The 17,402-nt window shown below is 38.4% G+C and overlaps 1 protein-coding gene across 1 annotated transcript in view; it reads right to left on the reverse strand.

Moving 5' to 3' along the window:
- The window catches only part of LOC5579873 (fibrillin-1), a 70,074-nt gene that overhangs the window by 45,259 nt on the left and 7,413 nt on the right, over positions 1-17,402 (reverse strand). The window contains exons 2-5 of the mRNA XM_021839843.1: positions 3,005-5,998; positions 2,475-2,939; positions 2,174-2,416; positions 1,984-2,114 (exon numbers count right to left, since the gene is read on the reverse strand). Coding sequence (XP_021695535.1) covers positions 1,984-2,114; positions 2,174-2,416; positions 2,475-2,939; positions 3,005-5,998 — 3,833 coding nt within the window. The remainder of the gene's footprint in view (positions 1-1,983; positions 2,115-2,173; positions 2,417-2,474; positions 2,940-3,004; positions 5,999-17,402) is intronic.

A 17,402-nucleotide genomic window follows, 5' to 3' on the forward strand; every position in this document is an offset into this window, starting at 1 on the left:
GAATCTCATCTGAGCACGTAAATTTTTTTCTTGCATAATTTCACTTGGATTTTTTTTCATGTTCACAAATGCGCAATGAGTTAATTGATTTTGTTTTACTGATTTTATTACTCTCATTTATTTTACAGATTTAATTAAAAACGATAATTGCAGACGACATGAAATTTTTTTAATTGAAACCAAGGACTAACAAATAAAATACTTGTAAGACCCATAAAATTGTATTTATTTTCACTTCACTCAAAAAATATAAATCACGCACTCTCTGTCCAAATATCTTCATCTACCCATGGAAGAGACACCCAAACTGAAAGAAGCATTCTTTCTGAAGAAATGTATCAACATCTAGCTAAAATCGATCACATATCTTTCTGTCACATCACAGCATCACAAAACGATAGGCGCCTATCATCGCTCTATGTGCTTCTCTATCAATCGCTTTCCGATTCGATTGCTTGTGGAAGCCCACCAGAGAGCATGTTGATACGATACGTATGGTGATGGCTATGTTCTGTTACATGCTTTCCTAGATCGATGAAAGCGATGTCTCATTAATGGGATGCTACACATAATGTATGCCTCAATTTTCGTTGTGTGTTTGCTACACACACATCACATGCTCACTCAATCACAGATCTCGACTCGTTGTTTGATTTCATCGATTTGGCTTATGTTACACTATCTATCTGTATTATTTTTCAGAGGGGAAAGTGGTTTGAGATAAACGAGTGGTAAAAGATGATTCGTCTTTCAAAACAAATTGATAATAAATTTAAGAAAAGTAACAAATTTTATGATTTTAAACACTTACTTGCACGAGATTATAATTTTCTCAGGATGCTGTCTTGGGCCAAGTTGTTCAGTATTAGTTCAAAATTCGACCACCGCGTGGCGCTGGCGTAGATTTGAACTTCTGGTAAGGATTAATTATGCGCGATTTCTCGAGGTTGTGAAAATATGACGGGTGTTTTCATCTGCAAGCTTGTTCAGGAGAATTAAGAATTTCCCTTTGCTGTTTTACCTTGAGTAATGTAATTAGGAACCAAAAAAAAAAGCTTTGATGATAAATAGTGTCGTTACTCGTGAGACCAATAATACAACAGACTCGTGAACATAAGTTTCAGTGAAGAAATGTTGTTTATTTCAATAAATACTGTTATGGCAAGAAACAACACTGCCCAAAATAGCTTTGATCAAGCTTGATAGGAACTTGTAATTAAGACGATTCTCTCCTATAGACTTCAACAATATGCCTATGAAATATGATACAGTTTTAAGCTAAGCCTCATCTCTAAATGGCTAAATGGTAAATTCGGCGATGATTCAGTTGTATGGCCGCGGCCGATGATAGCGACGTCGATGCGCAAGCCAATGATACACGTCGATTAAGAACTCTACATGATCAGACCAAGTAATATGATTGCTCTCATCGTCATCCTCTTCGTTCGCATCTTCACCATCATCCGTCTCATTTATTCGATCAAGCTCGTCTATGTCGTAGTCATCCTCCTCCTCTTGGTCCTCATCGGAGCAGTCCCAAATGTGGATCATTGTTGAAGTGGAACCAAGGCTTGGATAACGTCCTCGACCAACTACGAACGGTGGACGGTGAAGTACCGGAGGAACGACGATCTGTTTTCTATGATTTTTATGATTGTGAGTATTGCGATGATGATCATTGTTGGCTTCTGCGGATGTACGGCGGTGAAGGTGATTGGTCGCAGACATTGATGAAGTCTTGCTGTTGCTAGAGCTTTTGGATGGAGTTTTGGCGGTGGAATTCGCTGCATTCGGACGAGCGGTACTCGATGAAGAATTAGATCTATGCAATGGCACTCGGCTTTGGCTGGTAGTGGTAGTAGTAGTAGGAGTTGGAGTAGTAGTGGTAGAAGCAATCGGTTTTCCGCGAAGGTTATGATCGTGCACAGGCCGGCGATGATGCGGATGCCAAATGGTGTGAAAAATAACGTGCAGTCTACTTACGGGGCTGTTGGGGTCTACCAGAATGGGTGACTTGCCCGGACATATCAGATACGATTCATGGTTTTCTAGCCGGTTGGTCTCCAGTGGACGTCCATGAACTGGCCGTCGATGTCCGTAAGGTTCGAGGGAAGCTGAGAACAACAAATGTAAGAGATTCATTCCTGTTCAGAACGTAGAACACCATTCTTACCCTTTACGGTTATACCAAAGCTACATTTGGCGCTCAACCCATCGGAATCCGTGGCTACGTAGTTAACGTAGTGCACTCCAGCTATCAACACCTGACCAGGAGTGTGCGATTTGTACAGTTGCTTGATTTCGGAGTCAGTCTCAAAGTTGGGTTCGACCCAGTACACCGAACGGGAAGTCTCGTGGTTCTCCAGTTGAACGTTGAACGACTCCGGACAGTTGACGACTTGTGGAGGTCGACGTTCTGCAAAATAAATGTTCAAACATCTGAATGTCGCTTACGTTATATATTCTAACTTTACCTCTAATTGTGATTAAAACCCGACAGACATCATTCATCGGTGAGTTTGGACTTCGGGCTCGGAATGTCACAGCTGTCTCCCCAGCAGGTAACTCCGCTTCCAAGTGTTTACCCCAGGCCGGGTGAGCATCGACGAATTGATGCCAATCTACGTTGCTCTTGGGTTGCTCCAAGCGAATCTTCATAGTGTAATGCCCGACCGGGAGCACTTCATGGACATCCGGAGGACACTGGATGTGCGGTTTTATGGGGGCCGGTGTCGGAGTAGTAACCGGAACACAGCGGAGATTTGGCGTAGGAGTCCACTTCTGCTCTGTATCACACACGGTGGTTCGTTTCCCAATTGGTTTGAAGCCAGCTTTGCAATGTAGAACACAACGTTCTCCTGCGAAGATCTTGCCAGACATACAGGCTACTGGAAGAATCGTGCCATGTTCTGGGCGGTGTAGCCGTGGACATGATTGAGCTGGAATTTGCGATAACATATCAGAACTTACTACCTAAGTTTAAATGACAAAGCCTTATACTTACGAACGCATAGCGATTCCTCTGCATCCCATTGCCCGGTTCCGTTGCAGTGTTTCGTGCCAGGTCCCAGCAATTTGAAGCCTTTGTTGCACGTTATGGAGCACTTTGTACGGTAATAGATCTCAGTCTTATGTCGTGACCGGGAGCATCGTACATCACCGTTCTTGGGAGGAGTCAACGGCTTACAGCGATCCTTGATTTCGAAGCACGTTTTTCGATCCTTGCCCATCTTATGACCTGTGGGACAAACACACCTGTGGCTTCCAGCTAGATTAATGCACTTTGCTTTGTTTCCGCAACCACCGTTGTTCTCAAGGCATTCGTTCACATCGATACATTGACCCAGATCGTTCTTCTCGAATCCGGCAAAGCATTCACATGTGTAAGATCCTTCCGTATTGACGCACTTCTGTTGACAGTTATTGTCGTTTGGCGTTTGACATTCGTCGATGTCCACGCAGCTTGCTGAATTGGACTTGCTTACCATAAATCCTTCCCGACACGAGCACGATGGAACACCGTTATGTAGATTGCAGAAATGCTGACAACCGCCGTTCCTCAGCGCGCAGGGATTGCTTACCTCACAAGTTTTGTTGTCGTTCATCAAAGCAAATCCTGACTCACATTCACATCGGTAACCTCCAAGGAAATTGACGCATCGTTGGCTGCAGCCGCCATTCAAGATCGAGCACTCATCATGGTCTTCACATGTTGCCTGATCATCACCCAAATTCATCCCTTCTGGACATAAACATTTGAAACTTCCGTGCTGATTTTCACAAATATGTGAACAACCTCCATTGAAGTTGTTGATCTTGCATTCGTCAATATCTAGGCAAGTCACTTTATCAACGTCCAACCTCAATCCGGACGGACACGAACACTCAAAGCTTCCTTTCGTGTTGAAACAATCGTGAGAACATCTCTTCAGTTCATCGGAGCACTCGTCAATGTCCGAGCAGGTTCGATTATCTAGCTCTAAGCGGTGACCGTCTTCACAGCCGCAGCGATGCGAGCCGGGCAAGTTGATGCAGTGGTGTTCGCAATCAGCTTTATTCGGCAACGTCTCACACTCATTGATATCTTCACAGGTGAACTTATCCCGTCCAAGGATAAACCCTGAAGGACACTCACATTCGAACGTCCCGGGCACGTTCACACAAATATGTGAGCAATCGTGGATCTTTGTGGAGCACTCGTCTACGTCACGACAAGTTTGCTGATCATCTTCCAATTCAAATCCAGCTTCACAAGCACATTTGTAATCTCCCAGTAGATTGATGCAGATGTTCGAACAGTTTCCGTTGTTTTCGATGCATTCGTCGATATCTTCGCAAGTGTGGCGGTTACGCCCAAGCTCAAAACCTACCGGACATGAGCAGTGGTAACTACCGGGAAGGTTCGTGCAAGTATCCGAGCATCCACCGTTTCTGTGCTCGCACTCGTTGACGTCGATGCAAGTTTTGAAGTTGTTCCGCTCCAATTCGAATCCTTTTGGACACGTACAGGACACTACACCGTGTTCGTAGTGGCAGCCATGAGAACATCCGCCGTTATTCAGCTCACATTCGTCGACAAAGTCACATGTTTTGCCATCCTCCATTAGGTAAAGACCTTTTGGACAGGAGCACTGGTGACTTCCCAGAAGATTAATGCAGATGTGAGAGCAATGTCCATTAGATTTTTCGCACTCATTGATGTCCAGGCAAGAATGGCCGTTCTCAGATAAACGATAGCCACTATGACAACTACAGTGGAATGAACCTTCTGAATTGTGACAGGCGTGATCACATCCACCTTGACTCATGGAGCATTCGTCAATATCTACGCACGAACGGTTATCATCTGGTGATGGTTCAAAACCTTCATAACAACTGCACTTATGGCCTCCTTCAAAATTAAGACAGTTCTGCTCACAACCTCCATTATCCTCGTGACATTCGTTGATGTCATGGCATGTCCGTTGATCAGAGTCAAGTTTGAATCCTTTTGGGCAACTACAAAGCGTTTCACTATCCGGATTACAGATATGTGAACAACCACCATTGTTAAGATTACAGTCGTTGATGGTCGTGCAAGTTTTGCCGTCCTCTGCCAGTTCCATATCATCCGGACAGTCACAGAAGGTCTCTCTGTTGAAGAACGTACATATATGGGAGCACCCTCCGTTGTTGGTCGTACATAAATCCATCTGTCTACAGATACCGTATTCGTCCAGCTCCTTTCCCTCCGGACAAACACATCGATAGCTTCCATAAGTATTCAGACAATTCAGATCTCCACAAAGATCTTCATTATCTTGTTCGTCACATTCATCAATGTCATCGCAAGTTTTACTATCCGTAGATAACTTCAAACCTTTTGGGCAACTGCATTGGTAATCTCCAGCTGTATTATGACAGTTATGCGAACACAGGTGCCTACCCAACTCACACTCGTCGATATCGTGACAGCTATGGTCGTGCTGTTGATATCCCAAAGGACACTCACACCGATAATCTCCGCCTGCGATCATCCGACATACTCCAGGATTGCATCGCTTCTTGTACTCTTCACCACAGCTGTACACATTCCTGCACGTCTTCTGATCGTACTCATCCAATATGTAAAACTCCGGACAGCTACATACGAACCCCTCCGTCCCATCCTTACACTCGTGTGAGCATCTCGTTTTGTTCGGATTTTCATACAAATCAGCACAGAAATCTCTCACGCACGTCCTCCGATCATGATTCAGATGAAAGTTATCCGGGCATCTACACTCAAACGAGCCGACCGCATTCACACATTCGTGGGAGCAAATACCAACCCCATGACCCGCCTCATCTTCATAGTCATCCTCCTCTTGCTGACCGTAGGCTTCACACTCGTTTATATCTTGACAGGACCTGTCATCGTCAGCAAGCTCGTAACCTGCCGGACAGGTGCACTCGTATCCACCGTAGGCATTCCGGCAGTAGTCGCACCCATGTTCCGTCTCTACGCACTCGTCGATATCTGAAAGCAAAAACCAAAGAAGATCAATCAACGCAACGCTCGGCTCGAATCACGCTCATATTTCCAATTTAGATTAGTTACTTTTTCCGTGCCCCGAAACCGCCCCCCGTACATAGTAAAGGTACGAATGTAAATTTGATCATCGACTGACTGAAAAAAACCTACGACTGCCACACGTTTGTTTGATGTGAGAAAAAAAGGCCACCACTGTGGTACACACATGCCGCAGGGATCAATCATTCATTCGCGAATGGGACTAATTTGGCAGACAGGATTTGTGAAACGCGAAAAAGTTTCTGGTCAGTCGTGTGTGAGCCCACCGCCTGGGGGCAATATTCAGGACGGAATTGTCCGAACTGTAACGCCATTCATAGCGGTGACAACTCGTTATGGCGAACGGAAGCGGGGCTGGTTGTACGGATGTGATATGAAAATGTTGAAGGTAGTAAATTTTTCGTTAATAATTGGTTGTACAAATCAAACACGTTCCTTATTTTGAATATGTATGCGAACAACTTCTGGATAATAAATTGCAACAATATAAAAAAATGCGAAATATAGCTCTGAAATAAAGATCAAACTAATTGCTGCGGGAACAAAGAGGGGGGCTTTCAACCGAATTGTATTGAGCAGCTCGCAAACTCCTTGATGTGGGTGCGAATCAGCTGTAACCCGAAATAGTTTATTTTATTAGTAAATTCAGTTCACTATAGTGAAATTCGACTCACAAATTTTGTTGTTGAGGTTGAAATATCTTATGAAATAGCCCATTGCCTCGATGATCGTACAGTATACATTACACCTGTTCATATTTGAAAAAATATCTGGAAATCTTCCAGTCAAGCAGTATTCTGAATTCTTATGCTAAGAACAATGTCTTATCAAATTTTCAGCTCATTTGATAGAGATTCCACTATGTTTCAAGTTGAAAATGTGTTTTTAAGGCTCACCCACAGCGGTTTTACGAATGTGATCCCTAATTAACTATTTTTACAACTTATTTTCGTAAGATGAAAGATATCTTTGAACGGGGTTGAGTTTCAGAAATGCATAATTATCATGTTCTGGATATACAAAATGCGAAATTATCATACAAGTATGTTTTTTAGAGAGAAAATTCCCCAAAAATAGTGATTTTCAAGAAACTTGAAGCACAAACCTCAATCAAACTATGTTTGAACTTGCTCCTATCATAAGAACGTGTTGGTCAAAAATTCGTAGAATTGAATAAACTACTATGTAGAGGTATTTCCGATGAGCTTTAATGTTCCGTTCAGTAGTTATGAATTTTCAAAGCTTGAAAACAGTCCAAAACACATAATTGATTTGAAGCATGTCTAAGTTTTCTCCAAATTAACTGAAATTTTGACCAGAAGTTCATATCGACATGAAAAATTAAAATATTGGTTGACTGAGGAACTTCCAGACATTTGCATAAGTCTATACTATCAGTTGGCAAAACTTGCTGATAAGATATTTCGTACGGAAAAGTACTAGAAGCATTTTAAGTTTTCCAAAATGTTGACATTTAACATCACTGACTGTGATACAATTGTTGATAAAATTTAGATGTAATGATCGTGTTACATATTTTAACCACTCGCAAAGATTTTAGATAGTTAAGGGAAATTCAATAATTTAACTAAGCTTCTTATAGCACGTTCACGCTCTAGATTTTACGAGTCTCAACTGTCCTAGTGAGAGATCGTTTACCTCCGTTAGAACAGTCATTCTAATACAAAGACAATACGACGAGGCAGTGTTGGCAGCAACGCTAATTTTTATAAAAAGAAATTGATATTGTTTCTAGCATTTATCATCTGTCATAAACAGGCTTTGAAGAATTCGCTCTCATTTGAGTATGAAGCACGATCAAAGCAAGCAAAGAAAAACATCCCATCTGTTGCGGTCCACGATCGTCATTGTATCGCAAGGTGTAACAAGTCTGATAAATGGAAGCAGTGAGCGAGAGCCCCAAAGAGAGAGCGATGATAAAACCCATTTTACTCGCTTGTTTACCGTTGGAGATAGATGTTTTTCTTTACTGGCACGATAAACAATCCACGAACTGCCAATAGCAATAGTGTCCCCCAGACTTGGAGCATGTTTAGAGGGTTTTTATCATACACTACTATCCCCCCAATCTGATCAAAGTTGTAGCAGTATACGATTAACAGTCTCTCATAATGTGCAGCATGTTATGATAGTTACAGAGAGCGATACGTGAGCGATTCTCTCAATTTTCTCAGGATTCAATCCCTGGTCATAAATAATCATGTTTTAAGTACCGGTACCGAAAATAGTAACTCATTTTTGGCACCGTAATACTGTTGATACCAGTACCGGTATTTTTGATAGCTACTCAGAAATCTTTCCTAAACCTCAGCAGTACATCAGTAGTCATAGTATTATGGGTCATCCAATATTATTGGTCATTTCTATTTAAATGACATGTGGCACAGAGTGACTAATAATCGTGACTAGGTGACCCATAATAGTGAGAGCAGCGTAATTGATAAAAAATGATAAAAAAAATCCTGTTACCTGATTATCATCATCTGATATCCGAGATTGATGTCATATTGGTTGAATCAACAGCCAACATATCAAAATTGAGAACTCACATTTGATCGGCGAATAACAAAATAACAGTTAATTATGTTATCACTGAGTTTAAGTTGATAACTAAAAGCTTATAATATTTTTTTAAATGAAATGGTTATATATCGCTAACATTTTTTTAAAGACAAGTATTCGGGATTAAACTTATGCTCAAAAAATTTCAAAAAATTGTGTGAAGAAAATTCTATTTTGTATATAAACACTCGATCTATGGAAAATATGTGTGATAACATATTATCAAACATGTCTGTCACGGATACAATGATAACAAATTGTGTTATCATTCGGCTTTATTAATAACAGAATATCTTAGATATAATAGCGATAATGAAAGTTGTAATCAATTTGATATTAACTAGGTATCCGGCATTGCTCGGAAACCTTACATTCTATCATTAACTAACCAGAAACTGCAAGCACTTAAGGTGAAGATGAATCGAAGCCAAAGTTCAAATTTTCAAGAGTACGGATCTGGAGAACCAAACATCCTTTTAAGCTGAAAACTTAATGGATTGGTCACTCGCTGGTGGTGACTAATTGATTAAGTTTTCAGCTCAAATGGGTGTTCGGTTCTCCAGATCCGTGCTCTTGAAAATTTGAGATTTGGCTTCGATTCATCTTCACCTTAAGGCTCAAGAAACCATCATTCCGGCATCAGGAAGCATCAAAATGAAAACGAGATTTTCGTTCAAATTTAAAGAAATCCTCATGATAACTTATCATTGCATTACAGATAGCAGGTGCAATGCAATCCCGAGCAGAAGAAAATAACAACTGAATACCAAATTGAGGTATTCCATACCAGATAATTTCCAATACTTACAACCTGAATGAGGTATGAATGAGCCCTGTATAAGAGGTAAAATACCTCAAATAATACCTCAACCATATTCTACGAACATTAAACTGATAACTAGATCAGGTATTGTAATACCTCAATAATACTTGATGGATTTTCATATAAAAATGAAATTTTTCAATTGTAGTTACCTCCAGCAGACCTCAATAGCTTTTTAATACCTCAATGATGTATTTTTAATTGTTTTTAAGATTTTTCTCAATACCATCATAATACCAAATTGAGGTATTGACAACTGTACAATACCTAATTTTGGTATGATACCAAAAAATGGTATGCATAAGTTATTGGGGAGTTATTTGTTCCTCCTCGGGATGATAGACTATTATTTTATTTTTAAGATTTCTTACGCACCATACAATTAACTATATTTAAAATTTTCATTCAAAATACCTCAAAAGATGGGGGCTGAAACTTCCTGAAAAATTTCTTACTTAATGGATTGACTATCCCTAGAGTATATTTTAAAACTCTTTCTGGAGTTAGTCCAAGAATTTATTCAAAATGTTTTCCGAGAATAGTTTCAAGAATCACAAAAAATTTCTCCTACTTTTCCGATTTTTCGATTTTTTTTTTTATTTTCTTATCAGTTTTTTCTTCCAGACTCATCCTAATTCTTCTGTAGATTTGAAAAATACAGTTTATATTTCTTGCAATTTTGCTAAAATGAAAGATTTATTTGAATTTTTATCCGTCAATAAAGACGCCTCTAAACATGTGAAAACTTGTAAAGCGCTAGTAAAATGGAGCACATGTAAAAAATTCCAAAGCAATTTTTTTCGATAGGTCAAAATATTTCGAAGAACAAAAACGTCCATTTATTGTAATTGACAAAATTAAGAAACGGACTTTTTTTTTATTTGTTGTTGTTGAACCTTAAAGAAATGACATCAGAAATTTCCTTTCAATCCAACGCAGTAAACAAAACTGGTATTCGTCTTAACAAAATTTCAGGTATTTTTTCAAGGCATTTATATGAAACTGGATTTTCTTTAAACCCACTAATTCTTCTAGAATTTTTGGTGTCAATCTTCCAGAAATTTCTTTTAAAAAATCGCCTAGAGGTTTTCTGAGGAATGCAAGCTAGAACCTTTCCGGATTCCTGAACAATTAAACTATAAAAGTGAATTCAACGAAAATTCCTGAAAGAAGTCCATCAATAATTTATAGAGGCGTACTTATCTAGGTTACAAAACCACTAAGCTTGATTTATAAAAATATCTCAGGACTTTCTCTGAAGAAATCCTTCAAATCCTCTGCAGTCTTTCAAGAAATGTATTTTGGAACGCAATTTAGATTTTTTCCAGGATTCCTTTACAGAAGATCCCTGCAGGATTTATTCAAAGATTTATGGTATTGCACTGAAGACATTCCAAGTAATGCCAAAAAAAAATAGAACTTCCTCATTTGTTTTCAATTCCTTCAAAACTCACTCTAAATTATTTTCTAGGCATTCAGTTATTTCTTCAAGAATGTATCCACAAAATAAATCAAGAATCATTCCACAGCAGTGAATCAAATTATCATCAAAATAGACGAAAAACAAACAACAAAGTAAGCTCGCGCACAACCGTTTGTCACAACTGTTGCGGATAAGGACACAATTAAAAGCAGAATTGTCATGACAATCACAGAGCGCAATATTGTTGCAACCTTTTCAACTCGTGATTAATCAGTAATTTTAAACACAAAACCAAATTTGTTTTATGGATGCTGTTTGATAATGTGTCATTGTTTACCAACACTGAGAAAGTTCGAAAGTTTGAAGAATTCGCTCTCATTTGAGTATGAAGCACGATCAAAGCAAGCAAAGAAAAACATCCCATCTGTTGCGGTCCACGATCGTCATTGTATCGCAAGGTGTAACAAGTCTGATAAATGGAAGCAGTGAGCGAGAGCCCCAAAGAGAGAGCGATGATAAAACCCATTTTACTCGCTTGTTTACCGTTGGAGATAGATGTTTTTCTTTACTGGCACGATAAACAATCCACGAACTGCCAATAGCAATAGTGTCCCCCAGACTTGGAGCATGTTTAGAGGGTTTTTATCATACACTACTATCCCCCCAATCTGATCAAAGTTGTAGCAGTATACGATTAACAGTCTCTCATAATGTGCAGCATGTTATGATAGTTACAGAGAGCGATACGTGAGCGATTCTCTCAATTTTCTCAGGATTCAATCCCTGGTCATAAATAATCATGTTTTAAGTACCGGTACCGAAAATAGTAACTCATTTTTGGCACCGTAATACTGTTGATACCAGTACCGGTATTTTTGATAGCTACTCAGAAATCTTTCCTAAACCTCAGCAGTACATCAGTAGTCATAGTATTATGGGTCATCCAATATTATTGGTCATTTCTATTTAAATGACATGTGGCACAGAGTGACTAATAATCGTGACTAGGTGACCCATAATAGTGAGAGCAGCGTAATTGATAAAAAATGATAAAAAAAATCCTGTTACCTGATTATCATCATCTGATATCCGAGATTGATGTCATATTGGTTGAATCAACAGCCAACATATCAAAATTGAGAACTCACATTTGATCGGCGAATAACAAAATAACAGTTAATTATGTTATCACTGAGTTTAAGTTGATAACTAAAAGCTTATAATATTTTTTTAAATGAAATGGTTATATATCGCTAACATTTTTTTAAAGACAAGTATTCGGGATTAAACTTATGCTCAAAAAATTTCAAAAAATTGTGTGAAGAAAATTCTATTTTGTATATAAACACTCGATCTATGGAAAATATGTGTGATAACATATTATCAAACATGTCTGTCACGGATACAATGATAACAAATTGTGTTATCATTCGGCTTTATTAATAACAGAATATCTTAGATATAATAGCGATAATGAAAGTTGTAATCAATTTGATATTAACTAGGTATCCGGCATTGCTCGGAAACCTTACATTCTATCATTAACTAACCAGTAACTGCAAGCACTTAAGGTGAAGATGAATCGAAGCCAAAGTTCAAATTTTCAAGAGTACGGATCTGGAGAACCAAACATCCTTTTAAGCTGAAAACTTAATGGATTGGTCACTCGCTGGTGGTGACTAATTGATTAAGTTTTCAGCTCAAATGGGTGTTCGGTTCTCCAGATCCGTGCTCTTGAAAATTTGAGATTTGGCTTCGATTCATCTTCACCTTAAGGCTCAAGAAACCATCATTCCGGCATCAGGAAGCATCAAAATGAAAACGAGATTTTCGTTCAAATTTAAAGAAATCCTCATGATAACTTATCATTGCATTACAGATAGCAGGTGCAATGCAATCCCGAGCAGAAGAAAATAACAACTGAATACCAAATTGAGGTATTCCATACCAGATAATTTCCAATACTTACAACCTGAATGAGGTATGAATGAGCCCTGTATAAGAGGTAAAATACCTCAAATAATACCTCAACCATATTCTACGAACATTAAACTGATAACTAGATCAGGTATTGTAATACCTCAATAATACTTGATGGATTTTCATATAAAAATGAAATTTTTCAATTGTAGTTACCTCCAGCAGACCTCAATAGCTTTTTAATACCTCAATGATGTATTTTTAATTGTTTTTAAGATTTTTCTCAATACCATCATAATACCAAATTGAGGTATTGACAACTGTACAATACCTAATTTTGGTATGATACCAAAAAATGGTATGCATAAGTTATTGGGGAGTTATTTGTTCCTCCTCGGGATGATAGACTATTATTTTATTTTTAAGATTTCTTACGCACCATACAATTAACTATATTTAAAATTTTCATTCAAAATACCTCAAAAGATGGGGGCTGAAACTTCCTGAAAAATTTCTTACTTAATGGATTGACTATCCCTAGAGTATATTTTAAAACTCTTTCTGGAGTTAGTCCAAGAATTTATTCAAAATGTTTTCCGAGAATAGTTTCAAGAATCACAAAAAATTTCTCCTACTTTTCCGATTTTTCGATTTTTTTTTTTATTTTCTTATCAGTTTTTTCTTCCAGACTCATCCTAATTCTTCTGTAGATTTGAAAAATACAGTTTATATTTCTTGCAATTTTGCTAAAATGAAAGATTTATTTGAATTTTTATCCGTCAATAAAGACGCCTCTAAACATGTGAAAACTTGTAAAGCGCTAGTAAAATGGAGCACATGTAAAAAATTCCAAAGCAATTTTTTTCGATAGGTCAAAATATTTCGAAGAACAAAAACGTCCATTTATTGTAATTGACAAAATTAAGAAACGGACTTTTTTTTTATTTGTTGTTGTTGAACCTTAAAGAAATGACATCAGAAATTTCCTTTCAATCCAACGCAGTAAACAAAACTGGTATTCGTCTTAACAAAATTTCAGGTATTTTTTCAAGGCATTTATATGAAACTGGATTTTCTTTAAACCCACTAATTCTTCTAGAATTTTTGGTGTCAATCTTCCAGAAATTTCTTTTAAAAAATCGCCTAGAGGTTTTCTGAGGAATGCAAGCTAGAACCTTTCCGGATTCCTGAACAATTAAACTATAAAAGTGAATTCAACGAAAATTCCTGAAACAAGTCCATCAATAATTTATAGAGGCGTACTTATCTAGGTTACAAAACCACTAAGCTTGATTTATAAAAATATCTCAGGACTTTCTCTGAAGAAATCCTTCAAATCCTCTGCAGTCTTTCAAGAAATGTATTTTGGAACGCAATTTAGATTTTTTCCAGGATTCCTTTACAGAAGATCCCTGCAGGATTTATTCAAAGATTTATGGTATTGCACTGAAGACATTCCAAGTAATGCCAAAAAAAAATAGAACTTCCTCATTTGTTTTCAATTCCTTCAAAACTCACTCTAAATTATTTTCTAGGCATTCAGTTATTTCTTCAAGAATGTATCCACAAAATAAATCAAGAATCATTCCACAGCAGTGAATCAAATTATCATCAAAATAGACGAAAAACAAACAACAAAGTAAGCTCGCGCACAACCGTTTGTCACAACTGTTGCGGATAAGGACACAATTAAAAGCAGAATTGTCATGACAATCACAGAGCGCAATATTGTTGCAACCTTTTCAACTCGTGATTAATCAGTAATTTTAAACACAAAACCAAATTTGTTTTATGGATGCTGTTTGATAATGTGTCATTGTTTACCAACACTGAGAAAGTTCTCGAAAATTGCAATGCGAAGCCCAGAAAATCGCCACGCACGTGGTGATCGATCTTTGTTATATTCTGTTCAGGTGATGACAAACTCATGTTGCGGAATAAAATTGTTGCAACAAGAATAGGAGGTGACAATGTCTTTGTTGCTGCGTGTTGGGTGACAATTTATTCACTGTTCCAGAGAGGTAAGAGTGTAGAAGATGTACTTTTCTAAGGGATTTCTCCGCAGGCATCTCTTTGTAGAGTTCTTAAAAAATTACTCCAGAGATTATTAAAAAAAATTCCAGCGTTTTTCGTTGAAATATTTCCTAACCACCCTCAATGATTCCATCAGCAATTCAAGAATTTCATCTGAAAGTTCATATATTTTCTTCATTCCAAAAGATCTTCTTAATTATCATTTTGAAGATCCTCATTACATTTTTCGAGAGATTTCATGTATTTTTCCTTTTCATTGAGGTTTTGTTTTTCGACAAAAATAAGAAAATCAAATTCTGAGGCCAGTACCGAACTTTTTCGGAGACAATTGAGTTCAATCCCTGCATCGCAGCTAGAAATTCTAGCTCATTGAAACCCGGCGCATTTTCGTACGAATTGTGTGTCAGACGACGGCGATGAAGACGATGACTGCAAAATTGTCTAAACATCATCACGTATGCATTGGGCGGGAGTGCTAAACGAACGCATCTACCATGGGATCTCACGAAGTCGTTGTTGAGCTGCCGGGGCACACTCCAAACTAACTATTGCGGATAATTTCGTATGTGTGGCGGAGTGCTTGTGAGCATGCTTTACTAGATGGGCACCCGTGTCAGGTGAGCTATTCGATGCGGAATACAAAGTTGTGCGGCAAGTTTTGAATCTGTATTCTTCATCTTGGTATTTACGTCCTCACTGGGACAGAAGCTGCTTCTCAGCTTAGTGATCAATGAGCGCTTCCACAGTTATTAACTGAAAGCTTTCTTTGCCAAAGTTGCCATTTTTGCACTCATATATCGTGTGGCAGGTATGGAGTTCTGTTTGATCTTTTGACCTTGATGCTTGCTTCTACGGGAGCGGGTGATGAGGGCAGGATCAATCGTGTTGCGCGCCGCTCGCGTAGCACGGTGGAACAGTGTCGCGGGTCGCGGAACGCGTCAGTAGTGTTTGATCATTTGATCTTGTCGCTTGCTCCTATGGGGGCGAGTGACGAACACTTGTTCGGCGTTCAATGCGTTTATCGAGTAATATCGCGAATCCGGTTAGGCGCATTCATTTCAAATTATATATTTATCGTTTACCAAAACGAGTCCCTCCCCCATATCCAAACTCCCAGTGTTGACTTGTGGAAGTGCAGAGGACTCCTCGGCTTCCATAAAGCAAGTAACACGTCAGCATTTCCCGCCTACCCTAAATTGACCTGCATTCGGACGCAGCCGGCGCCGTTATTGTTTGTTATAATAATGAGAGCACCAGTACTTACACATTGAGGATGCTACTGATCCCGAGTAGTGTCTGTTGGTTCCCTGTGTAGGTACAGCTGTTCTTGAAATAACGGAGTAGCATCTGCGGGCGGTCAATCATGCTCATGCTCATGCTTATTCTTTTGCAACTTTTGGTAAATTCGATGAAATCTTTCAAATCTTGTAAAAAATATGACTTTTCTCATATAAAATTTCAGTTTAAGTACTCTGAACTGGACATATTTAGGAAAAATTTCTGGAGGTAATATCTGTTGAAATCTTCTCAACTATCTGATCTATTGTTGAATTTTGTGAGATTCTTTGGATGTTTTCTATCGGATTCTTGGAAAGATGTTTGATAGACTTCTGGTAAGATTTTTAGTGGACTCCCAACAATCTTGGAAATTTTTTTCCATTATATGTGGTGGTTCTCAGAGAAAACCATCGGGTGTGTCTGTCAAGGATATCTGTCGATGAATAATGATTGAACAACTTTCATAAACTTTTGTTTAGAGATCATCAATTTTGGGGGTCCACGGGAAGTTTGTAAAACTTTGAAAGGGGTCACAGTTCCAAAAAGGTTGAAAACCACTGAGTTAAGTGGTCTATTTTGTGAGTCACTGACTACTCTATAAATTTGATTAAATTGGCAAGAAAATCTAGAATAAAACGTGTTAATGTGAATGGAGCTTCAAATTTTGAAGAGCACGAATCTGGACAACCAAGCACCCGTTTGAGCGGAAAACTCTATCGATTCGTCACCACCAGCTAGTGACCAATCGATTAAGTTTTCAGCTTAAATGGATGTTTGGTTCTCCAGATCCGTGCACTTGTAAATTTGAAGTTTGGCTTCGATGCATCTTCGCCTTAATATTATTTTTAAAATTCGTTCGACCACATTGGTAAAATTTTTGGTAAGTAGAAAAAGAACTTTTTAGGATACGTGGCCATGTAACTAGTATTGTCGGGTTTTGTACTATAATGCGTGCGTTAGATTTCCGCTCCATGCAGGAAAACTTTTCGTTTGGAATATTTTCGACCGTGCATGCAAATCCGTCGTTTAGTATGGTGCTTTATTTAAAGGGCAAATTAGTCACTTCCGCTATTCAAAATTAGAGCTTAACTTTCGAAAAATATCCTTATGTACGAAAACCGCAAATATGTTGGTTATGATCTTGTTTCAAGGCAATTGTGTGAAGCACTGATAGCTTAATTTCAATAGAATTCATATGATTCAGCAGTTACAATCAAACGGTTTAAAGTAATCATAGAACGAAACCACACCTTGAATTTTCAAGAGCGCAAGACTTGAGAACTGCGTTG

This window comes from Aedes aegypti, chromosome 2, assembly GCF_002204515.2.
Source record: "Aedes aegypti strain LVP_AGWG chromosome 2, AaegL5.0 Primary Assembly, whole genome shotgun sequence".
NCBI classification, from domain to species: Eukaryota; Metazoa; Arthropoda; class Insecta; order Diptera; family Culicidae; genus Aedes; species Aedes aegypti.